The sequence below is a fragment of the Limtongia smithiae genome (genome assembly GCF_038497785.1).
Source record: "Limtongia smithiae strain NRRL Y-17922 unplaced genomic scaffold V1518scaffold_8, whole genome shotgun sequence".
NCBI lineage: Eukaryota > Fungi > Ascomycota > Lipomycetes > Lipomycetales > Lipomycetaceae > Limtongia > Limtongia smithiae.
In genome coordinates, this window is record NW_027117629.1 from 576,382 (window position 1) to 599,207 (window position 22,826).

The 22,826-nt window shown below is 50.3% G+C and overlaps 10 protein-coding genes across 10 annotated transcripts; 5 read left to right on the top strand and 5 right to left on the bottom strand.

The window, feature by feature from the left end:
- The first annotated feature begins 17 nt into the window (after positions 1-17).
- Positions 18-2,368, top strand: V1518DRAFT_318981 (P-loop containing nucleoside triphosphate hydrolase protein). Its single transcript, XM_066901141.1, has 3 exons — positions 18-1,126; positions 1,178-1,296; positions 1,348-2,368. The coding sequence occupies exons 1-3, from the start codon at positions 169-171 to the stop codon at positions 2,152-2,154; spliced, it is 1,884 nt and encodes a 627-aa protein (XP_066758862.1). The 5' UTR covers positions 18-168; the 3' UTR covers positions 2,155-2,368.
- Positions 2,229-4,192, bottom strand: V1518DRAFT_419046 (P-loop containing nucleoside triphosphate hydrolase protein). The gene is made up of 4 exons (XM_066904675.1): positions 3,962-4,192; positions 3,771-3,786; positions 3,663-3,715; positions 2,229-3,594 (listed from the first exon to the last, which is right to left on the bottom strand). Exons 1-4 carry the CDS (start codon positions 4,065-4,067, stop codon positions 2,582-2,584), a joined length of 1,188 nt encoding a protein of 395 aa, XP_066758863.1. The 5' UTR covers positions 4,068-4,192; the 3' UTR covers positions 2,229-2,581.
- Positions 4,193-4,310: 118 nt separating this feature from the next.
- V1518DRAFT_419049 (uncharacterized protein) lies at positions 4,311-5,096 on the bottom strand. The gene is made up of 3 exons (XM_066904676.1): positions 4,980-5,096; positions 4,807-4,919; positions 4,311-4,705 (listed from the first exon to the last, which is right to left on the bottom strand). Exons 1-3 carry the CDS (start codon positions 5,026-5,028, stop codon positions 4,589-4,591), a joined length of 279 nt encoding a protein of 92 aa, XP_066758864.1. The 5' UTR covers positions 5,029-5,096; the 3' UTR covers positions 4,311-4,588.
- A 31-nt stretch (positions 5,097-5,127) lies between these two features.
- V1518DRAFT_419051 (uncharacterized protein) lies at positions 5,128-6,764 on the top strand. The gene is made up of 2 exons (XM_066904677.1): positions 5,128-5,267; positions 5,318-6,764. Exons 1-2 carry the CDS (start codon positions 5,240-5,242, stop codon positions 6,676-6,678), a joined length of 1,389 nt encoding a protein of 462 aa, XP_066758865.1. The 5' UTR covers positions 5,128-5,239; the 3' UTR covers positions 6,679-6,764.
- Positions 6,689-8,051, bottom strand: V1518DRAFT_419055 (putative dimethyladenosine transferase). Its single transcript, XM_066904678.1, has 5 exons — positions 7,567-8,051; positions 7,341-7,514; positions 7,146-7,283; positions 6,903-7,093; positions 6,689-6,848 (listed from the first exon to the last, which is right to left on the bottom strand). The coding sequence occupies exons 1-5, from the start codon at positions 7,978-7,980 to the stop codon at positions 6,806-6,808; spliced, it is 960 nt and encodes a 319-aa protein (XP_066758866.1). The 5' UTR covers positions 7,981-8,051; the 3' UTR covers positions 6,689-6,805.
- Positions 8,052-8,107: 56 nt separating this feature from the next.
- V1518DRAFT_434124 (PRP1 splicing factor, N-terminal-domain-containing protein) lies at positions 8,108-11,485 on the top strand. Its single transcript, XM_066906242.1, has 2 exons — positions 8,108-8,525; positions 8,575-11,485. Exons 1-2 carry the CDS (start codon positions 8,194-8,196, stop codon positions 10,985-10,987), a joined length of 2,745 nt encoding a protein of 914 aa, XP_066758867.1. The 5' UTR covers positions 8,108-8,193; the 3' UTR covers positions 10,988-11,485.
- A 4,532-nt stretch (positions 11,486-16,017) lies between these two features.
- Positions 16,018-17,956, bottom strand: V1518DRAFT_419073 (uncharacterized protein). Its single transcript, XM_066904679.1, has 3 exons — positions 17,859-17,956; positions 17,311-17,804; positions 16,018-17,259 (listed from the first exon to the last, which is right to left on the bottom strand). Exons 1-3 carry the CDS (start codon positions 17,912-17,914, stop codon positions 16,277-16,279), a joined length of 1,533 nt encoding a protein of 510 aa, XP_066758868.1. The 5' UTR covers positions 17,915-17,956; the 3' UTR covers positions 16,018-16,276.
- On the top strand, positions 17,663-18,997 carry V1518DRAFT_319929 (uncharacterized protein). The gene is made up of 2 exons (XM_066901143.1): positions 17,663-18,582; positions 18,643-18,997. Exons 1-2 carry the CDS (start codon positions 18,139-18,141, stop codon positions 18,829-18,831), a joined length of 633 nt encoding a protein of 210 aa, XP_066758869.1. The 5' UTR covers positions 17,663-18,138; the 3' UTR covers positions 18,832-18,997.
- V1518DRAFT_419083 (Translin) lies at positions 18,931-20,231 on the bottom strand. The gene is made up of 5 exons (XM_066904680.1): positions 20,037-20,231; positions 19,805-19,963; positions 19,698-19,734; positions 19,524-19,638; positions 18,931-19,473 (listed from the first exon to the last, which is right to left on the bottom strand). Exons 1-5 carry the CDS (start codon positions 20,186-20,188, stop codon positions 19,163-19,165), a joined length of 774 nt encoding a protein of 257 aa, XP_066758870.1. The 5' UTR covers positions 20,189-20,231; the 3' UTR covers positions 18,931-19,162.
- Positions 20,232-20,378: 147 nt separating this feature from the next.
- V1518DRAFT_438462 (uncharacterized protein) lies at positions 20,379-22,652 on the top strand (the record flags this gene model as incomplete). The annotated part of the gene is made up of 5 exons (XM_066906360.1): positions 20,379-20,587; positions 20,657-20,768; positions 20,828-21,465; positions 21,519-21,663; positions 21,717-22,652. 5 exons carry the CDS (start codon positions 20,379-20,381, stop codon positions 22,650-22,652), a joined length of 2,040 nt encoding a protein of 679 aa, XP_066758871.1.
- Between the last annotated feature and the right edge of the window lie 174 nt (positions 22,653-22,826).

Below are 22,826 nucleotides of genomic sequence, written 5' to 3' on the forward strand. Positions count from 1 at the left end.
GCGGATCATCGTCATCGCGATACCAAAACTCCCAACGCGCTCCGGAATGAATGGTTATGTTACCCGTGGACGCCCTCGCACCAGCTCATCGTCCCACCCATCTCCGCTCTACAGCCACCCCTGCTGTGTCAATTGGCGAAGTCAGATAGACGCCACATATAGAGCTATATGGCGTCATTGCGAGATTTCTCGGAGTACGTGCATTCGCAGTCGCTGTCCTCCGTGGCCGCTAGGCGTAACGGGACAGCGACGACCGCCGCGACGACAGGCACTTCACGAACATCTACAACAACCACTGCTGTGGCAAAGACAGCGAAAAGCACATCGACAACCTCCAATTCTATCCAGTCCGAACTCGATGTCCTCGCCCTTCTCACACTCGACGACAATAGCATATCCGGAGCTACCCCGGACACCACCGTGTCTTTCAAGACTTGCCTATTACATACCTCACAGCACGCCGCGCAACTCACAAGCGTAATTGAGCGGCTTGTTGAGGATGGACGCGGCGAGTACATACTATCACTAACCCGCGAGCCCGAGGACACAAGTGTGCGCTTTGAGCTCACAGCAGCGGAGTACGCCACCGCGCTCGATAACCTACGGCGGTTATGCAACGACAGTCCTGCGCTTGATTGCGCAGTCACTGAGCTGTTCTGCGCGATAGATGAGGCTGCCATGAAGAAGCATGGCTTGTCAGTGGACGTGGGTTCTGGCGGTGGCGGGGTGCAATACAAGACTGGTAGCGTGCTCATCCGCGAGCGCGCGGTGACGGTATCGGATCTTCTCGAGATCCGCGTTGCGGTGGTCGGCAACGTCGACGCGGGAAAGTCCACGCTCCTCGGTGTGCTTACCAAAGGCGGCCTAGACGACGGCCGCGGCAAAGCCCGTGTCAACTTGTTCCGCTACAAGCACGAGCTGGAGACGGGGCGAACATCTAGCGTGGGCATGGAGATCATGGGGTTTGATGACGTCGGAAAGGTCGCGGGCGCCAACGACGGTAGTAGGAAAGCATCGTGGAAGGAGATTGTTGCCGGAAGTAGGAAAGTGATCACGTTCATCGATCTCGCGGGGCATGAGAAGTATCTCAAGACTACCGTGTTTGGGCTCATGGGCGGGTCGCCTGGTAAGTGCCTCGGTCGTTTTGTTGTGTGGCAATATATTAACGAGCTATCAGATTTTGTAATGCTGATGGTCGGCGCAAACGCCGGCATGATCGGCATGGCGAAGGAGCATATGGGAGTCGCACTCGCGCTCAACGTGCCAGTCTTCATCTGCATCACCAAAATCGACATGGTACGTCACTTTATATTCTCTTCTCAGCGCGATGCTAACCACCGAAACCAGTGCCCACCAAACGTCCTGCAAGCAACAATAACACAGCTCAACAAAATCCTCCGCTCCGCGGGCTGCCGCAAACTCCCCATTTTCATTGACTCCCCACAAGCCGTCACTGAAGCCGCCACAAACTTCGTGTCCCAGCGCATCTGCCCGATCTTTCAGATTTCCTCCGTCACCGGCACCGGCCTCGACCACGTCCGCATGTTCCTCAATCTCCTCCCGTTCCACGGGCAGTTTACCGACGACGGTCCGTTCGAGTTCGAGATCAATGACACATTCTCCGTGCCGTTTGTCGGCACGGTCGTGTCTGGCGTCGTCACCAGCGGCGTTGTGCGCGCGGGAGATAACGTCTACATCGGACCTGACACTCTCGGCCAATTCACCGCTACCGCAATCCGCTCGATCGAACGCAAGCGCCAGGCTGTCGACATCGCACGTGCAGGCCAGAGCGTCAGCTTCTCAATGAAGAGGATACGTAGGAAAGACGTGCGCAAAGGTATGGTCGTCCTCGGCCGAAACGAGCTCCAGCAACCGCCCCGCGCGGTGCGCGAATTCATTGCCGAGGTACTCATTCTTCAGCACGCAACCACAATCAAAACGCGCTATCAGGCCATGCTCCACGTCGGCGCGGTCGCGCAGACCTGCGCCATCGTAGAGCTTGATCGGCCTTACATCCGCACCGGCGATAGATCAATAGTCAAGTTCAGATTCATGCTCCGGCCGGAGTATATTCGGCCCGGACAGAAGTTATTATTCCGCGAGGGCCGAACACGCGGCTTGGGCGTCGTTAAGGAGGTATTCCACGGGGTGTGACTGGGGTGTTTTGCTCATTTGGTTTGGGATTTGGGATCTGGCGGCGGGAGTAGGCGAAGATAAGGAGGACAAGGCGCTTGTGTATTGTTAATTACGGTGCTGTTCTTGTTTTCTTAAGACTTAAATATGGAAATTGTTTCAATTTAAAACAGGGAGATGAATGGAGAAACTAGTGAAAACAACAACATAGTGAACAGGTATCAATTAGTATACCAGCATGAGCTTCATTTTGCCATATTCATCGTGCACTAACTATTCGCGCGCATATACATCATCTAACACGCCAAATACTTCACAGATTCGCTTATTCTAATCGGCACATACAACCATCATATGCCACCCAAACCGCCCGCAACCAAGCCCTCGCGGGGAGGAAATGAGATCACCGCATCCCCCCTCAGGCGATACTTTTACACTCTCAACATAATTAAATAAGATCGGCAACGTCCATGGGCATCTCGTCGATCTGAGTACTGTAGAACTGCTCGATCTCACGCATGATCTTGACGTCGTCGTTGGTAACAAAGTTAATAGCAACACCCTTACGACCAAACCGACCACCACGGCCGATTCTGTGGATGTAGTTCTCCTTGTTGACGGGCAAGTCGTAGTTGATAACAAGCGAAACCTGCTGGACATCGATGCCTCGGGCAAGCAAATCGGTCGTAATCAGGACACGCGAGGAGCCTGATCGGAACTCCTTCATAATGACATCACGCTGGGCCTGGTCCATATCACCGTGCAGAGCAGAGACCGTGAAGTCACGAGCAGTCAGCTTGTCAGTCAGCCAGTCGACTTTTCTTCTCGTGTTGCAGAAAATTACTGCCTGTGTGATCGTGACGGTCTCGTAAAGATCCGTGAGGGTATCGAGCTTCCAGTCCTCCTTCTCGACAGCGACGTAGAACTGTCGGATACCTTCGAGCGTAAGCTCGTCCTTCTTCACCAAAATGCGAACTGGGTCACGCATGAACTTCGTTGTGACGTCCAGCACCTCCTTGGGCATAGTGGCCGACAGCAATACAACCTGCGTCGTCGGCGGAAGAAGCTGGAAAATGTCGTAGATCTGATCCTTGAAACCATGAGAAAGCATCTCATCGGCCTCGTCGAGAACGAAGATCTTGACATGCTCAGTAGGGAGCGCTCGCCGCTGGATCATGTCCTGCACACGACCGGGTGTGCCAACAACGATCTGAACGCCCTCCTGGAGGATGCGGACATCATCACGAACAGTGGTACCACCGATGCATGCGTGGCAAGTGACCTCGGTGTAGTCGCCGATGGCCACGACGACCTTCTGAATCTGCTGGGCCAACTCACGAGTGGGTGCGAGAATCAGAGCCTGGGTCTGCTTAATAGAGGGGTCGATTCTCTGCAGAACGGAGATAGAGAAGGTGGCGGTTTTGCCGGTACCAGACTGAGCCTGGGCGAGAACATCGCTGCCTGAGCGCGATGAGTTAGCACCGGCGCCGAAGGAGAGAGAGAGAAGAAGCAAGGGGTAAATAAATTACCCTTGATAACTGGCATGATCGCACGCTGTTGGATGGACGACGGACTCTCGAAACTGCACATCGCATTAGACGACTGCAACAAAAAAACATCGCTAGTGTGCGCCATACCCATAACCGTAGATACCTGTCGTACGAAAAAGTGTGTTAGTCAAATGTGCAATCAAAGTAGAACCATGCGAGTCTCGCCACCATGCCCGCGGACAGCTTTTGACGGTGTCCGCAGCAGACTGCGCACTCGTACAAACAAAGAAATTAAATCGCATATCGGCACAAAACAGCGAATCCGAAGGAAGACATACCGCGCAGAAGCTCGGGGTTGAGGTTCATGGCATCGAAGCTGTCGACAACCTCATCGTAGTTGGACTCAATCTGATCCGCGTCGATGTCGGTGAACTGGTCGGCCATGCTGGGCAAAACAAACGGAGGTTCGGCTTGTAATAAAAAAAATCCAATTCAACGCGGAACTGGACTGGGTAAAAGGTGATGAAAGTCGCGAAGTTGGGTGGATTTGAAGACGGGGAGCCAAAGGCAAAGGAAAAAAATTTCAGGCGGGGCCTTCATTTTTGCGTTCAGGTTCATGATCACGTGATTGAACTGCATATGCCACATATGCCACAAGTGTCACGCCGCAAGCGCAGTTATGCACTGTTTCTATAAGATCCAATGTCTGCAACTGCAGCTGTATATTCATCTGTGCTGTTCTGTGTGTGTCTATGGCTATCCTGGTAGTGATTCCAGGATGCCAGGCGGAATATATATGTACATGCTTGTAGTTGGAGTTCATGCAATCACGTCTCGGTCTTACTTCTCACTGCCCCGTCTTACTCCTAAAGAAGCAAGTAGAGCGACGTCAGTTATCGCACAGCTGGCTGTCACAATAGACCGAGTAGCGCCAATTGCACGCGCTCACACGCTCGCACCGCCATTTACTCCTCCTTGTCTAGCTTGCCTAGAGTGACCAGGCCTTTCCGACGCGGTAGCCACGGCACGTTGCCGTTGTTCCGAGCGACGATCTCCTCGCGCATCTCACTCAGACGGGCTTTCTAAACGAAGCGAGATGTGTCAGTTATCTAGTCGCAGACATACAGCGATGGTATGACGGTCGTGGCACTTCGCTAGAGACACCAAAGCAGGACAAACGAACCTCGCGCATGTGGTAGAGGCACTCCATATAATCGGATAGCTGTAGCTGGCATTCCGACCGTTCAAGAGCGCCGGCCTTCATTTCCTTACCGCATTTCATGACATCCATCCAGTCTAAAGCAGACAAAGGTTAGTTCACGCACACATGTCTGATCACCACAAGGGCGCACGCACTGTCGTAGCATCTACCGGGGCCACCCTGGAGACTGTATCCGGAAGACATGGTGCAGTGCAGAGAGCGGTTCGCGGACTATACAACTTGACAGGGGATTGCTGGAGCTGGTGGTGGGCTGCGAGTTGAGTTACGACTCGATAAAGCGGCGTGGCGATTGGCCCGTACTTGGAAGCCACGAAGCCCTTGGGAGCTGACTCTCAGCACGCTCAAATCCAAACGCATCGAGCTTCGTGCCGTCGTACTCCATACACTACCAGCAATGTATTCGAACTCGAGCGGCATCACCGGTGCGTATTCTCCCTCATCTGGCTTGGTCTATCTATACTGAAATCTACAGGCACGAACAACATCCCTCTCGGCAGCCGCAGACGCGGACCGCCTGCCGACGCCTTCGTCCCCCCCCCGCCATCGACTGCCCCCGACGATTTTGCTCCACCCCCACCTCCACCGCCAGACGACTTCCTCCAACCGCCGCCACCACCGCCGGACGATGATGAAGGCGGGCGTGGTCGGTCGCTAGACGATGATAGCGGCCCACGGAAGCGCAAACGCAAGAACCGATGGGCCGCGCCAGAGCAGGAAAACCAGGTCGCAAATCTCGTCAACCTGCCAACGAAGATCACCGGCAACATGACTCCCGAGCAGATCGAGGCATACGTACTTAACCTTCGTATCGAGGAGATCTCCCAGAAGCTGCGCATCAACGACGTCGTGCCACGCGACCGCGAACGCTCCCCTTCGCCACCTCCGCAGTACGACGCGAACGGCAAGCGCGTCAACACCCGTGAATTCCGCTACAAAAAGAGTCTCGAAGACGAGCGGCATAAGCTTATTGAAAAGGCCATGCGTACTATTCCCGACTTCAAGCCCCCCGCCGACTACAGACGGCCTCTCAAGACCCAGGAGAAGGTCTTTGTTCCCATCAACGAGTACCCCGAAATCAACTTCATCGGTCAGCTTCTAGGCCCCCGCGGCAATACGCTCAAGAAGATGGAGCAGGATTCTGGCGCTAAGATCGCGATTCGAGGCAAGGGCTCTGTCAAAGAGGGCAAAGGTCGGTCGGACGCCGCTCTCCAGTCGTCCAACCTTGAGGAGGATCTGCACTGTCTTATCATCGCCGACACCGAAGAAAAGGTTCAAAAAGCCATCAAGCTCGTCAAAAAGGTCATATCCACCGCTGCATCGATTCCAGAAGGTCAGAACGAGCTTAAGCGCAATCAACTACGCGAGCTTGCCGCCCTCAACGGTACTCTGCGTGATGATGAAAACCAGGCGTGCCAGAACTGCGGCGAATTGGGTCACCGGAAGTATGACTGTCCTAACCAGCGTAATTACACCGCAAATGTTATCTGTCGCATCTGTGGTAACGCTGGCCACTTCGCGCGCGATTGTCGCGAACGCGGCAGCTTTAATGGCGGCGGAGGTGGCAACTTCAACAACCAGTACAACAGCAATAGGAACGGCGGTATGATTAATCAGGACGATCAGGAATACAAACGACTCATGATGGAACTGTCTGGTCAAGGTCCTGGTGAAGCAATTTCTCATGGGCCGCCACGTGGCGTCATTGAAAACGGCAGTGCGCAGGGTGGACCGCCTCCATTCCACGGACAATGGAACATGAACAGCCAGCAGCTACCACCGCCTCCCGCTGCGCCTCCCAAACCGAGCGCACCGCCGCCATGGGCACGACGGTAAGCTCTCGACAGCTCTGCATAGTCTATATGTATTATTCTCTCTAGATCAATGCTATTTACTGCTCTGAGTTTAGTGCTCACGAAAAGTCATTATTTCCCATTATCTTACAAGGATTTACTACCGCTCCTTAAGCAAAATGAACACCAATCTGGTGAAACGCAAACAGTAGCCTGACAATATCTGTTAGATGTGCCACATTAACAGGCAAGCGTAGAAATACTTACTTGAGGAAATCTGCCTCATCGCACTTGCCCGCGCGCTTATCTCCCATTTCAGTTTCCGTCAGTACTTTATCGATCATCGCACTCATGTCTATAGAGTCGTCCACCATCATATCATTTTGTGAGCAGTACGCGCGGTAGTTTTTTGTCAAGATGTCGGTTACGGCGTGTGACTTGAAGCCAGCGGAGATAGTCTGTAGCTCTGTTAGCCAAAAGAGCGCAGATTCATAGCCCCAATAAACATACTCTGTTCTTTCGCACAAAGCATATCCGCAGCAGACCGTCCCATTCTTCAAAGTCGATTGGCGGTCGCGGTTGCTTCGATTCTATCCGTACAACAGAAGATTCTACTTGTGGTGGCGGTCTAAAGTTATTCCGTCCGACCTATATTGCGCAGGTAAGCCTCGGTCATATAATGAAGACCATATCAGGAAAACTTGCCTTCATAATATGCGTCACGGTCGCCCACATCTGTACATTCACACTAAGTCGGCAGTATAGCTCCTCCCCTGGCTTAGCTACCAATCGCATAGCAAACTCGCGCTGAAACATGAGCACAGACACTCGTGGCGGTCGAGGCAGATTTAGCAGCTTGAAAACTAGCGGCGAAGAGATCTATTCTTGTCAGTAACAGGCATCGGCGGATCTTTAACAGTAATGAGCATACCTGATACGGCGTGTTGCTGATGCACACGTCAAAGTACGGCAACTCGGTCTTTATTACGTCGCCCAGCATCACTTCCAACTTCTTCTGCTCCGGTTTGCCTTGTACACGCTTTGTGACTTCCGCTGCCATTCGTGGATCCATCTCGACCGCGATAACCTTTCGTGCTTTCTCAAGAATCTTCACCGTCAAATTACCCGTACCCGGGCCAACTTCCAGCACGACATCGGAAGGTTTGATATCTGCCTTGTCCACGATACCCTGTGCAACCAACGGGTTCTTCAACATGTGCTGGCCGATACCAGTGTTCATCTTGAAGATGTTCAGGCCGCCGCCACCACCAGCGCTGCCGCCTCCAAGTTTGGCGCCGGGCTTAGCGGGACCACCAGAGTGCCTTTTCGAACTTTCTCTGGCCATGTTTATGTATGTGGCGTCGTAGACTGAGTCGTTCGTGTTGGGGTGCTTCGCCGCTGCTGACCGCGCAAAAATGCGGGCGTTGGGAGTTTCTCAAATTTTCGGTAAACTTTGCGCCTTTAAACCTTATACATCTTCCAATATTCGAAGCCCGAAATCGCAACCCGCAAATACAGAACAGTATTTCGACGACAGCGTTGACCGAAGTTACCAAAGATGTTCGCCCCGCGTCGCGACTTTCTCAACGAAGAAGCTCCAGCAAACTACGTTGCGGGCCTAGGTCGCGGCGCCACCGGCTTCACCACTCGCTCCGACATCGGTCCTGCGCGCGAGGGACCATCCGACGACGCCATCCAGGAAGCACTCGCAAAGCGCGCGGAACAGATTGCGAACGAGAACGCCGGTAACGACGACGAAGATAGATTTGCTGACGCGGAAAATGACGCGGGAATTTTCGCCAAAGGAGCGTATGATGAGGAAGATGAAGAGGCGGATAAGATCTACAGTGAGGTTGACGAGCGAATGGACTCGCGGCGGAAAGCGCGAAGGTCAGTTTGTTCCATTTACAACTAGCTTTTGTGATACTAACGAGTATAGGGAGGCTCGTGAGAAGCAAGAACAAGAGGAATACGAACTAAAAAATCCGAAGGTCTCACAACAGTTCGCTGATCTCAAGCGCGCTCTCTCCAAGGTTTCAGACGACGAATGGGCCAACATACCTGAAGTCGGCGATCTGACAGGCAAAAATCGACGTGGTCGTAAGGCTCTACAGTCTGAGCGCAGATTTTACGCTGTTCCCGACTCAGTTCTCGCCGGTAGAGCTCCCGGATCATACGACAACAGCGTCGACTCCAGCGCTGATGGAGCCGCGTCAAGTCTAGATGGCACTATCACCGATTTCCGACAAATTTCCCAAGCGAAGGACAAAATGCTTGGGATTCGTCTTGATCAGGCTGGAACCGACTCTGAAATCGGATCCACAAATATTGATCCCAAGGGCTACCTTACTTCATTGTCAAACAGCGTCGTACGTACTGGTACGGACTCGGAAGTGGGAAGTGTGTCAAAGCATCGCGAGCTTTTACTTTCCGTTGTCAAGACGGATCCAAAGCACGCAAACGGATGGATTGCGATCGCAAAGCTCGAGGAGCAAGCAAACAGGCTCTCTGCCGCGCGGAAGTACATTCAGCAAGGCTGCGACAACTGCCCCACCAACGAGGATGTCTGGTTGGAGAATATGCGGCTCAACAGCAATCCATCCGATGCGAAGATCATCGCCGCGCGCGCCGCGCAGCATATGCCAAAGAGCGTGAAAATCTGGCTCGAAGCCATGAACCTCGAGACTGAAACCGTAGCGAAGAAGCGTGTCGTGCGCAAGGCGCTGGAGAATATACCACAGAGCGTGACGCTATGGAAAGAGGCCGTCAACCTAGAGGAAGATCCCAACGACGCCAAGATCCTGCTCGCGCGTGCTACCACGCTTGTTCCACTCGCTGTCGACCTGTGGGTCGCACTCGCGCGGCTCGAGACCGACGACAACGCGCGCAAGGTTCTCAACAAAGCGCGACAAGCTGTGCGTACATCACACGAGTTCTGGGTCGAAGGCGCGAAGCTTGAGGAACGCGCTGGAAACGCGGCACGCGTCGACATGCTTATCAGTCGAGGTGTCGCAGAGCTACAACGGCGTGGTGGCATGCTCAAGCGTGAGCAGTGGATTGAAGAAGCAGAGAGTTGCGAACGCGAGGGAATGCCGGCTACGTGTCAAGCTATCATCCGTGCCACGCTTGGACAAGGTATTGAAGATGACGATCGGGAAGCTGTGTGGCTGGAAGATGCACAGAGGTTGATTGGTAAGGAGTGTTATGAAACCGCGAGGGCTGTCTATGCTTACGCACTACGGGTATTTCCTAACGTCAACACTCTGTGGCAGCGTGCTACGTCCTTGGAAAAGTTGCATGGAACGACACAATCACTATTCGCCATTCTCGAGAAGGCAGTCGAGGCATGCCCGGATTCCAAGGATCTTTGGTTGCTTTATTCCAAGGAATGTGTTCTTTCTTCTGACGTCGATGCAGCGCGATCGGTGCTCAGCCGCGCGTTCGAACACAATCCCAATGACGAGGACATCTGGATCGCCGCTGTAGACATCGAAGCCTCGAACAAGGAATACGATCGCGCACGACAACTCCTGCTGCGTGCTCGCAACGATGCGAGCACGGAGCGCGTGTGGATCAAATCGGTTGTCCTAGAGCGGCAACTCAAAGACCCCGCCGCGGCTTTACTACTCGTCAACGAAGCTCTGCAAATGTTTCCGAAATCGCCGAAATTGTCGATGATGAAAGGCCAGATATTTGAGAGCCTGCAGAAGCCCGACCAGGCGCGCGAGGCGTACTCGTCGGGTACAAAAGCGTCCCCGAAATCAGTTACGCTATGGCTTTTACTAGCGCGGCTGGAGGAATCCATTATAGTTCGCTGCCGCTCTGTGCTCGAGCGTGCCGCGCTTGCAAATCCGAAATCACCAAGGCTTTGGCTGGAGCGGATCCGCGTCGAACGGCGGCACGGCAACGTCAACCAGGCCAAAAATCTCGTCGCAAAAGCGCTGCAGGAATGTCCGACTGCGAGCTATGTCTGGGCGGAGAGCGTCGCTATGGAGCCGCGTACGCAGCGCAAGCCACGGCTTATCGATGCGCTCAAAAAGTGTGAGAATGACGCCGTCATCATTTGTGCTATCGCGCGCCTGTTCTGGGGAGAGCGCAAACCAGACAAAGCGAAATCTTGGTTCGAGAAAGCAGTCAAGGCAGATCCTGATAACGGAGACAACTGGGCATGGTGGTACAAAATGTTGGCACAGTATAATGATGAAGCGGAAATCACGCCGTTAGTGGACAAGTTTGTGGTGACCGATCCCCGGCACGGCGAGGTATGGCCGGTCATCGTCAAAGATGTGGATAATTTTGGCAAAGATAAGGTCGAACTGCTAAAACTCGCGGCGAGCAAAATGACTCTGTAAGAGTTATCAAGGATTTGTACTGTACATAGTGATGTAATTTAGTGAGTACAGCTGTAATTGCTACTAATTATGGCTGCTTTGCTTCCTCCTGTTCTTCACTACGAACAAACTGACACTTTGCGTACTCAGAATGTAAACTTTGCCCAGTTATAGCCAGAATTTCTGAATATCTCATGTCGAGAAGGTATTCTGCAAACTCATTGCCAGTCAGTTATTACCTGTATCATATTCAGCAAGAGGTACCTGCCATGGAGGTTCTTTGAGATACGGAAACAGGTCAATACAGCACTGCAAGAACAAAGATTTTCTGCCTGAGTATCAGACTTGTACGTACTTCATCCGTAGCTTCTCTCACTGCTGTCTCGTACTCCAGATTAAGTTCCTTGGCCAACCCATTCGTGAACCAGTCTCTAGAGAAGAAAGACTCCTTGTGCAAGAAATAATGTAGTTGATAGGCGAGCGGGTCACTTCTTATCCAACCACTACCTATCTTTCCTAACAACATTTCTTCATAAAAAATGAAGGGATTGTCTTCAAATAAATCAAGGCTATTGTAAGCCATTCAAGCTATCGGAAACGACCCGGAATTAAGCATTAGAGCTGCAGCCAAGATTTGTAGCATCTCGAGAATAGCACTCACCAGCAGAATGAATGGCTGATGTGCTCGACAAAGACACCCATACCAACTCCATGAAATTGAAAGAGTAGACGAGTCTGCTCTTCTTCAATACATTCTCGAACTGAATGCGAGGATTTCCGCCCAGGCTGGCGGACATGGAAGATATGGCCAATGTCCTTGCGGGCAGAGTGCGACGCGTGACGCGTCAGAAAGAGCTGGGCATCCAACTTTATCAAGCCACAATCAGACCTCCAGACGCATTTCCATCGTCCCTACGATTACCAGAGAGTCCTCTGCGAAGATCCTGAAAAAAATTAACCTGTGGTTCGCGCTGGTGCAGAAGCTATGCGCCAAGTACGGCATCGTGAATGAGGACCTATACAACTTTGATGAGACTGGCTAGGCAATCGGCATCATCACCCCGTATATCGTGGCGATGTGTGCTGAACGATGTGGACAAGCAAAGACAGTTCAGCAGGCAATCGAGAATGGGCAACAGTGATTCAAGGAGTGAATGCAGATGGCTGGTGTATCCCACCATTCATTGTTGTGAGGGGGGGTCACCACCTTGCCAACTGGTACACAGAGTGCAATTTCCTATGTGACTGGGCATTCAAACCTACTAGCAATGAATGGACAGACAATGAGACAGGACTGAATCTGATTCAGCATTTCGATCAACACACAACTCATCGCAAGATTGGCAAATATCGAATGTTAGTGGTCGATGGCCATGAGAGTCATATGTCCGCTGTTTTCAACCGTGTTTGTGAGGAGAAGGATATTATAACTGTTTTTATACCTCCGCACTCATTACACATACTTCAGCTACTTGAAGTTGGATGCACTTCTCCATTGAAGCAGGCGTATGATCGCCAGATCGAAGTGTTGATAAAGTCTCATGTCAGCCACATAACTAAGCCCAGAATTCCTCATTGCTTTTCAAGCGGCCTTTCGTGCTTCTGTTACAAAAGAGAATGTCAAAGCTGGATTCGGATAATCCGGTCTAGCAGCTTCTGATCCCGAGGCATCTTGTCAAAGCTAGATGTGAAGTTGCGGATGCTGACACCTCCAAGCTCTGATCCAACAAGTACCGACCACTGGGTCTCTCATGCACCACCAACCCTATAGAGGCAATCTCACAGTCTGAATTCATTGAAAGTCGCATTGCCCGTCATCAAGGCAGCTATTCAACACCAATTTTCAATGCTGTTGATCAGATTGCAAACGGTGTGCAAGCAATGATGCTCTTATATGCATTGTTAGCAACCGAGGTTCGGGCACTTCAAGAGGCAAATGCGGCACCTAGTAAATACTGGGAACAAAAAAGACACATGTACGACTTGGAGGATCTCTTACAGTACAATAAGGGCATAATCTATTAGATGAAAAGAGAGTAGAGGAGCATATACAGCAGGAAACTCAGGTGAGGAGTAGTCGGCAGAGGACGGCTGAGCCAGATGGACGGCACTGTGATACTTGTCGCGAGAGAGGACACAATGCGCGCACCTGTGAGAAGGAAGTAGAAATATCTAATGTACACAGTTCCGAGTAGTTTGGATTAATTTGACTTGTTATGGTTGCATAACTACTCTTTGTACTATAAAGCTGCAGGAAGTGACCTGCTCGCTTGTCTGGCACGCTCACTTCTCAGGTACTTTTTCTATTATAATTATGAAATAACATCTAACGCAAATTGTCCACTACATCAAATTTATCTGTTGAATAAAAGAGGCGTACCGATCTGTAACGAACAATAGATGTCTGTTGATATAACATTCATCAAGGCCGTAAAACCAGTCAGATTCATGCCAACTACAACTGGCGCCGTCCTATAACTGATGATAGCTCTGAAAGACACGCTGAAGTGACAGTAATATCCCATAAAACCTATGCTTGTATGAAGCACACTGAAATTCCTGAAGATTATCGCCTGCAAGTGCGCTCTCAGAAATGACTGCCATGAATGTGTACAAATTTCAATCCAGAGGTGCAAGTTGAAATGCCTCTAGGCAATTAAAGTTCTAGTACTGCAAGTCAATAGACCATACTCATTAGTCCAAGTTGGCGCGTGATTATACAGACCAGACTAGACCTGCTCGACAACATAGATGCGCCTCCGTGATGTTCAGCACGAACAAGACTGCTATATCGTGTACCATCGTCCCTCTTGGAGTGTGATCCTGAGTCGAGTATAGCGGGTCACGTATGAATGGTGGCCCCTGTACTTGTGGTATACCAGATCACTATATAATGATTTTGTAGGCTTGTCCTCATGAACTCGTCTTCCTGGTATGGAAGGTTTCGCCTTTTCAGCTCTCAAGCGAAGTTTGATACATGATATGAGGCGCAACAGTACTGACTCGTAGATAGTCCTGGCTTCCTTGAGAGTCTTATATCACGTGAGCAGGTCCGTGACCGCGCGAGACAACATCGTCAATGAACGTGTTTAGGCCGCCTGGGTTCCATCCAGACGCGACAGAAACAGAAGCAAATATATCTTCAGCTAAATCGGCATACTCATCTTTCTCCTCAGCAGTTGTCTGCGTCACTATAAACCACGTGTCGCACGCAAACTTATGTCTGATATAGGCGCATACGTCACGCGCAGCGGAGAGATGCGTAGATTCGCATCATTTCCTTCGTCAAATCCGGATCTTCAGATTGGTGTAACAACTCAAGAACCATTCTCCCACGAGCGTGAAGCTTGTCCTATGTCTCTGTAATTGTTTTCTGTACTTCGCAAGCTGGTCTACCGCGTGTATTGTCTCCTGGTTCTCGTGACCCCGCCGGATGAACTCATGGAACTTATTCTCTCTTGCAGTAGTGAAGAATAAATCGCGGCAATATTCGTCAGTCTTAGTGATGCATCACTAAGCCACTCAAGGCCGCCCATAACCGCATGACGTGGAGTCCAACGCATGGCGCTCTCCTGTAATATGTCAGAGGGAGGTAAGTAACCGAAGATTAAACACTCCACTTAAGTCGAAAGTGCGCAGAACACAGAGTCGACAGATATGACCCCGACACGAGATGTATTGCCTCAAATCGATAGAAACTTATCATGCTGTAGCGCAGTATAGGAATTGATAACGCGCCAGGCCAAAATGCTGTACCAGATTGAAATACCAATAATCACATGGCGACACTCCGACGCGCATGTGCTCATCACGGCTCACGGTCATGATAATACAGAACTCCCGTCGCGAGGTCGCAGAGCCCTGGGTAGGGAGCAAGCACCTAATCACCGCAAAGTAGGCGAGATCATGATGCATGCATATTGATCGCTCGTTGTTTGCTTTGAATAACAGAAGCGAGTCGAGACAGAATCCTACTGTACCATCGTTAGCGATTAGTCGATAGCGCAAGGTTGCTGCTACTTGTACAGCTTGAATTGAAGTCGTGTCTTACTGGATTCTGCGACACCGCGGGCAGTATAAATCGATCTAACAGAAATGGATGTTGGTGGAGCAATCACGCTGCGCGACATGTTTTGAGAGCGAGCGTGTCACGACTTGCTTGCTACTCTACAGATCTCACGAGATTCATTGATCTGACTTCACTAAGAAGCAAACTTACTACGAGACCTTCTTTGGCTTGTTTGATTTAGTCCGGAGATAGGGGGACGAGCTTCATCTCCTCAGTTTAGGACTCGGCCGTACATGCTATCGCCCACCAGCCACTCGTCAGGATATCACGTCCCACTCGGTGCCATAACCTGCGCCAAACTGGAAGTCCGTGCCGGCTCGACCAGTGAAACTAAAACCACGACCCGAATCACTCCCAGACAGACTCCCACATCCCTCCACCCTACGAGAGAACACGACAGAACGCGGATTGCGGTTGGCCGTCGGGACAGCCCAGCATGAGGTCAGCACCTTAGTCACCAATGATCACACCGAGGCATCTAGTCGGGTTGCTTAGCTGGACACAGGTTAGCGTGAATAATTCATGATTCATCACATCCTCTAGAACGCCTGTAAGAATGCGTGGTTATCCACACTACAAAAGGCTGGGGCATGTAAGGAGCCGCAGAATGTGGCACAGCATCGGCAGCGTAGAATCAGATGGAGAGATCAAAGTAGGGAATGAGAGAGCGGCGACGAAGGTGGAACTACATGGTCGCGGGACGCGTTGACAAGCGGGTTGGTTGATTTATCCCAACACGCGTCGGGACCTGTCGAGCGGAGCAGAGCGCTTCTCGCTAGCTTCCCATATGCTACTCGCACTTGTGCCGGGTCGCGTAAATAAAACTCTTCTTCTGACGATCATAACAGGCTGGACTCAGCTTTTGTACACTCGGAATACATACAACCTATAGGTGTGCCCTCTCGAGTAATGTTCGTAGTGGCGCAACGTCTAATTCTATTCTTGGAGATTTTAGAATATTTTTAAGTAAGTGTTTAAATTTACTAGGCATTGGTCATTTTTTTCTAACCATTCATGAGATCGCGCAATCGAGAGCAGACAGCTTAGACTAGAAATGACGAAGTAAGCAGCACAGCAGCAGAGCAGCACTGGACCGTTCTCGTCGGAGAACTTCACCTTATGCGTAGCGAGCTATTGTGTCGTGCAATCTTTTGGCTACTCTCGACTCAACCGGCGGGCGATCGGCTCTGATCATGATGATAGTCAATCAGAGATGAGTTAACCAATCAGACGAAGATCTATCATACAGATTGCTCCCTCCCGGCAGTTTCCAACAAATTATTGAACTCCCTTAGCCTTCCCAATATGCCTTGCTCTCCTCCTACCAACGGTACAATCTTCCTTAGCTCAGCTACTAGTCCAAATCTGCGATTCGACTGTACCTCGTCGTTACTGTGCTTGCCATGTTCCGCCGCTGCACGAGATTTCAAATTCAGCAGACCGTCAAATATTTCTCTGATTGAAATTTCTTCCCTTGACTCAAGTTTACTCTTCATATGGCCATGTCGAATAGCGTTCATCTCATCTGCAAGATTTCGCCTTTCGCGGCGTAATTCCAGCAAATCCTCACGTAACGCTGTGACTTTCCGCTTGGCCTTTCTGCTTGCGCGATCAAGAGCTGATCTAGCATTAACCGCATCGCACAGCTCAGATAACCGAATGCCAATTTCATCGGAATACGCTTCAACAATCCTTCTCCGAAATGAAGTCGCCTGCTGATGCGCAAAAGCTGACATTTGCTCAGAAATTACCTGAGTGACGACGTCCATTTCAGATGGGTTAGAGGAACCACTCTTTGTGCCTGATAATTTGTATGCAGTAATTTTCACGAACTTCTGGGTCTCGCTGCTGTCGGATTCCACCTTATTCGCTTGTTGCCTTTTCTTCGCCTGCTTGATTGTTGGCATCACAGTGTCGCCCATATCCACTTTTTGTTTCTTCTTCGGCTGGCTCGCTGGTGTCACTTTCTTCCTCTTGGCATGCAACGGACTGCCTTCGTCGACGCGTTGAATTTCGTCATCTGAATCGTCAGATTCAGTCCCCATAGTACTGAACAGTTCTGCTCGAGTGCCAGCGGGAGCATTCCGTGTTGCTACATCGCTTGCAGTCTGATTGATCTTACTAGAATGTGACTTTCCAGAAGTCGCCATCAGGCCTTCAACTACCTGCGCAATAGATATGACTTCTTCTTCGTGTAGTAAAGATACAGAATCTTCGTTTTGAGCTATGATCGGATCAGCAAGAGTTTGCACTTTGTTGGTACTGGTTTGCTTGCCGCTATCGGGAGCGCTTGCCGTGAGCGCTGTATACGAGTTGGCCACTATGGGTGTCTTCTTTGTAGTCGAAGGTCGCACATCAGCCTCCAATAATGATATCCGCGTTCTGGTCCATTGTGTCGACTTCTGTACAGACGCCGCTAGTGCCGGTGCCTGTTTTGGCGCTTGCTTAGTCAATGATTTTGTAACCTTCTGTGTATTCCTGCTTCCGGCAGCAGGCCCTGAAGTCTCAGAGACAGTCGGAGTCGCCGTCGTAGCGACTACTGGTGTCCTCGTCTTGTTAGCTATCAGAATCTTGGTCTTCGCAACGGTTGGCGTCTTCGACTTGGAACCAACTGATGTCTTCGACTTGGCAAAACCGGGAGTCTTTGCTTTGGGGATAATAGGAGTCTTCGATTTGACAGTAGCCGGAGTCCTCGCTTTGGAAATTTTCTTAGGTGTCGCGGCTCGACTGAGAGAGATTGTAAATCCAGAGTCTTCGACAAGACGCGATCTGCGTCACAGCCGGCGTTAGTACTTTTCTGTCAAGCAAGCTACAAATGCGTACCCAGCGCCGCGCAAACGCGCAGCCATCCTGGCCGCTCTATCCATAGGCTGAGCCATAGCAGTGCGAAGTGGGTTCAGCAGGGGATTTTCCTGACTTCGCGGCTTGTTGAGAGGTCTCAAGAGCTCGATCAACGCGTTCGCGCCAGGGCAAACATTGGGTTAGGGTCAGGCTAACAATTGCCGATCTCCGATTGTCGCGGATCATTAGCACGGCCGAGCTCTCGTCGACAAATCGCCCGCCGCTCTTTGTACATTCGACGAATCTAGGACAGCAACTTGCAATGAAACTACCATGGCCGTTTAGGTCATCTTCCGCTTCTACTTCATCGCCGGAATCAAGTACCAGCAACACATCGGCAAGCACAGACTACAGGAAATTGATCCAGGATCCAGATCTCATCACTTACTTTGAAGCCTTCACTCCGTCGATTCGACGAGAAAATATTGTTAAATACGCTACGAAGATTGGAGTATCGCCACATGCTATTTCAGAGCTTGCTGGTCATAGGAATATACTGCTGCGACCGCTTACACTGCGCGAACGAGAGGTCGAAGTAGAGAAAGGTGCCAGAATGAATTGCCGCGACTATAAGGATGTTCTTAGTGAATGCGCAAATCTGAAGGACAATTGGCGCACGGGGAAATCTGCAGATCAGATCGCGAAACAGGAGGATCTGTGCAGCAATATAAAAAGCCGATATCACAATTGTCTGAGCTCGCAAATGGTATGTTTGTTTATTCATGGTCATATCAAGATTGAACTTCGATCTAACTCATTGATTTAGAAGATGCTGTACGGACTGGGATACAGAATATCAGCAAGCAACTCCGGACAGGATTCCGAACTTCGGCAGCATGCGAGTATTGCGAGCTACCAGATATTTGGAACACCGCACGAGCCAAGGGAGCCAACACCCCAAGAGATCGCAAATATCGATGCAACCCCTAGCACAGAGACTGGACTATACCTCTGATACATTTTGATCAATTAAGATGAATACTGAGGGACTGGCGCATCTTTGTTGCAGTAGCGAAATCAGTTTATGCTACATATTTGGAGTCAAGGATGCTCATGTATATAATTCTTTATTTAACAAACCAATTATACGTTAAACACTTTAATCCATGGTTCAGCCCAAACTCCATACTTCTGTGCCGATATAGGTACTGTTGGTCGCGCATGCATCCTTGCAGTAACTCTATGACAACATGTGCAATCACTTTTTTGTTTGCGAAGCCGACATAAATGTTCAACAGCAAAATGTACTGTATAGGAGCACATAAAAACAGAAACAAAGTATGCGATCATATGGCAGGCTCATCATCCGGGGACCAGTCAGCCGGTAGTTCGCTCCCTCGCACCGACAAAGAGTACACAGCCTTCTCAACTTTAGACACAGAAGCACTCAAAGTAGAAAGCTTTTTCTGATATTCTGTTGGTGAAAAGTTAGACCTCTGTGGAATGCGCAAAGCTGAGAATTCTGTGAGGAGGGTCTGCAGAACTAGACGGATATTGAGCGACACTGCAGACGGTTGAATTGCTCCATTCAATGAAGACGCCACGTGTATGTTGCTTATGGCAAAACGCATTAGTTCGCCAGTCAAGTCAAATAATCCTTAAAGCGTCAGTGGCGGATATAGACAACAGATGAAGCTAGAAGGTTACCTAGTACATAGTCTTCGTAAGTAAGCAAGATAGACGACGGTAATGTCTTCTTGATATTAATGTAAGTCATGATTCGACCCTCATACAGGTACTCTCGGAATGTAATGGCTTCGATCTGTAAACAGAAGTCAGAGTCTCGCTCCGGCGTGAGTTCAGAGAGTGAGGCAAGCATACAAATTCTTGGATGGCACCAGTGATCTGCCGCTGATATCTTCAATGCTAAAGTGAGCTCGACACCAAAAATAAAGCACGACAAAATAAAGCACGACAAATATACATACCTCCATGCACCGAGACCGCTCAGTAGCTGCTCGACGGATGCAAATATTTCTCGAATCTTAGTCTCAAGAGCTATAATGTCGCGATCAACAGACACGACTCGTATTACCCACCCGTGCTGAGCATCTGGTGCTGCCTTCAGCCGTTGCAAAGCAAATATTCTTGAAAAAAAAGTGATTAGACCAAGACTGCGCTGCCTGGGCTGAGCACAAGTCTCATTCACGAGGCACTTACAACTTCTTACTCGCTGCAGTTATGTCGCGGGATGCTTTTATGATGCTGTCTCTGGCGTCGTGGTGCTGATCCAGTAGTATGCGCGCTGAAGAAAACAGTGCAGTCACTCTCTCTGTATTGGGATCTGATTCTTTTGGTACCGTGTCTGCCATGACTCTATGTAGTTTACGACGAGGAGGGATCACAATGCCGGGCTCTGACTAATGCAGAACTTCAGCGTTGGTCTCCGATCAAGTTCGCAGGGAGTAAACCCTAAACCAATGCCAGTACGCCTTCTGCGTGACGTCGCGAGTCTGCGTACAGTGGCACTTCCTCGCCATCGACCGTCACACGCCCTGCATCATGCAGTCTCCCGTCGACGCCTTCACGTTTTCACCATTCCGGTCATTTGTGGATCCCTCTTTTTTTGAGGTTTTGGCGAGGAAGAAACTGAAAGAGTACAAGCTCGATGTCATCGATCAACCTCTGTGTGCTACCTACGTCATCCCGGTTTCTCAGGCACTGAGTGGCAGTTCCATTCTGAGCCTCGACAGTAGCTCATTTATTGATGGGTATGTTGTTGAAGATGTGTATCTCATGATTCGGCGTTTGGAGTCAGTGGTGCTGACACTGTTTGCCAGATCTCCATCCGCAACAGACTTTGTCAGTCCCGGTGTTCTGCGAAACGTCAACACGATCGAGGAGTTCAAGGCGTTCGATAAGAGTAGTCTCATGAAATCACTTGGTCGCGAGGTATGTTCACTTTTGCTGAATTGTTTGGCTTTGAGTCCGAATCTAATTGCGTAATCCAGTTGTTAGACGACATCAAGAGTGGTGTAATCGACGAGAATCCATCTACGCTGGCCGCTTTCTATGTCATCACATTTTCCGATCTCAAGAAATTTAAGTTCACATACTGGTTTGCGTTTCCGTCAATTATTACAGATTGGACTCTTGAGTCCTCTCCAACAGCGTCAACAGTGGTGAATCTAGTCGACAGCAAAGCGATTACTATTGCTTTCGAAGAATGGCGCAAATCTGTCCCTCTCGAACAGCACGGATTTTTCTTGCTTAAGAAAACCGAGTCAGATAAATGGACTTTTGGATCGCTTAGCCAATTTGACACATTTTTGGATTTTTCGCAAGGAGCGGACACAGCGATGGTCGGATTTGCTGACCCATCCTCTCAAGGTTCCATACCCGGTTGGCCACTGCGTAATTTTCTAGTCTATTTGAGTCACAAAGGACTACATTCGGTGAAAGTTTTGTGCTTGCGCGATTTGGTGACACTTCCGGCTGAATCAAGAAGTATATGGTTGACATTTACACGTCTGCGAGACGAGTCGGAAGATAGCATCGACGCCATCAAGACTGTAGGATGGGAGAGATCGAAAAAGAACAAACTGATGCCAAAAGTTTCTGATCTTTCAGGACTCATGGACCCACGGAGGTAAGCACGGAGCAGCTACAAAGCACAAGTTTCGAAACTAATTATATTTCTAGGCTTGCCGACCAGGCGGTTGATCTCAATCTCCAGCTTATGAAATGGCGTCTGGCTCCTGAGCTTGATCTTGACAAAGTCAAGAACACGAAATGCTTGCTGCTTGGCGCAGGAACGCTAGGTACTTATGTTGCTCGCGCTTTAATGGTAAGTGAGTATCTACTTTCTTGAATCGAGCAGTATCTCTAACAATCATTTAGGGCTGGGGTGTCAAGAATATCACATTTGTCGACAACGCGACAGTGTCCTACTCTAATCCTGTTCGTCAGCCACTCTACACCTTACAGGACTGCATCAGCGGAACCACCGTCAAATCCGTCCGCGCAGCGGAGGCACTTAGGGAAATTTATCCTGGTGTACAGAGTTCTGGATTCGCAATATCTGTGCCTATGGCTGGACATCCAGTGACGAATGAGCAGCGCGAACACGGCGAGTACGATCAATTAGTGAAGCTAATCGACGAACACGACGCCGTGTTTTTACTTCTCGATAGTCGCGAAGCGCGATGGCTTCCGTCCGTAATTGCAGCGGCGAAGGAGAAGATTGTGATCAATGCAGCTCTAGGATTTGACAGCTATGTCGTGATGCGCCACGGTGTACCGAGGGCGGGAACAGGACGGCTTGGATGCTACTTTTGCAATGATATTTATGCACCATCAGATAGTCTTGCAGATAGGACGCTGGATCAGATGTGCACAGTGACGCGTCCGGGCATAGCTCTGTTAGCATCTGGTCTGGCAGTCGAACTCTTTGTCTCGATCTTGCAGCACCCACTCGGAGCTGCCGCGCCAGCACCGCGATCAGATGACGCGAATTTGAAGTCGCTCGAGGATCCTACTGGAGACAACTGCCACAGCCCTCTTGGTGACGTGCCACATCAAATGCGCGGATTTTTGCACAGATTCGACCACCGCAACTTTGTTGGCGCATGTGCAGATTATTGCTCTGCATGCTCAGATCGCATCATTCAAGAATGGAAGAAACGTGGGTGGGATTTTGTGAAGAACGCGCTGAATGTTCCGGGATATGTCGACGACGTGAGCGGACTTACGGACATGCGCTCGAAAGCCGACGAGCTAGCTGATGATGACGCGTGGGCGTTTGACGACGAATCAGAATTGGACTTGATGGAGTAGGCGATTTTTCAATACACAGCCGCCCAGTACAGGCGTAGGTTGCTTGATCATACTGGCTTACCCTGTGTTTAGATTGTGTCATTCGGTCTATTCCAATGGCCCATGAGCGTGATATTAGACAGCACTTCGCTGTTATCACTGAGACGCGATCAACAGGATTGTCACCTCGTCCGA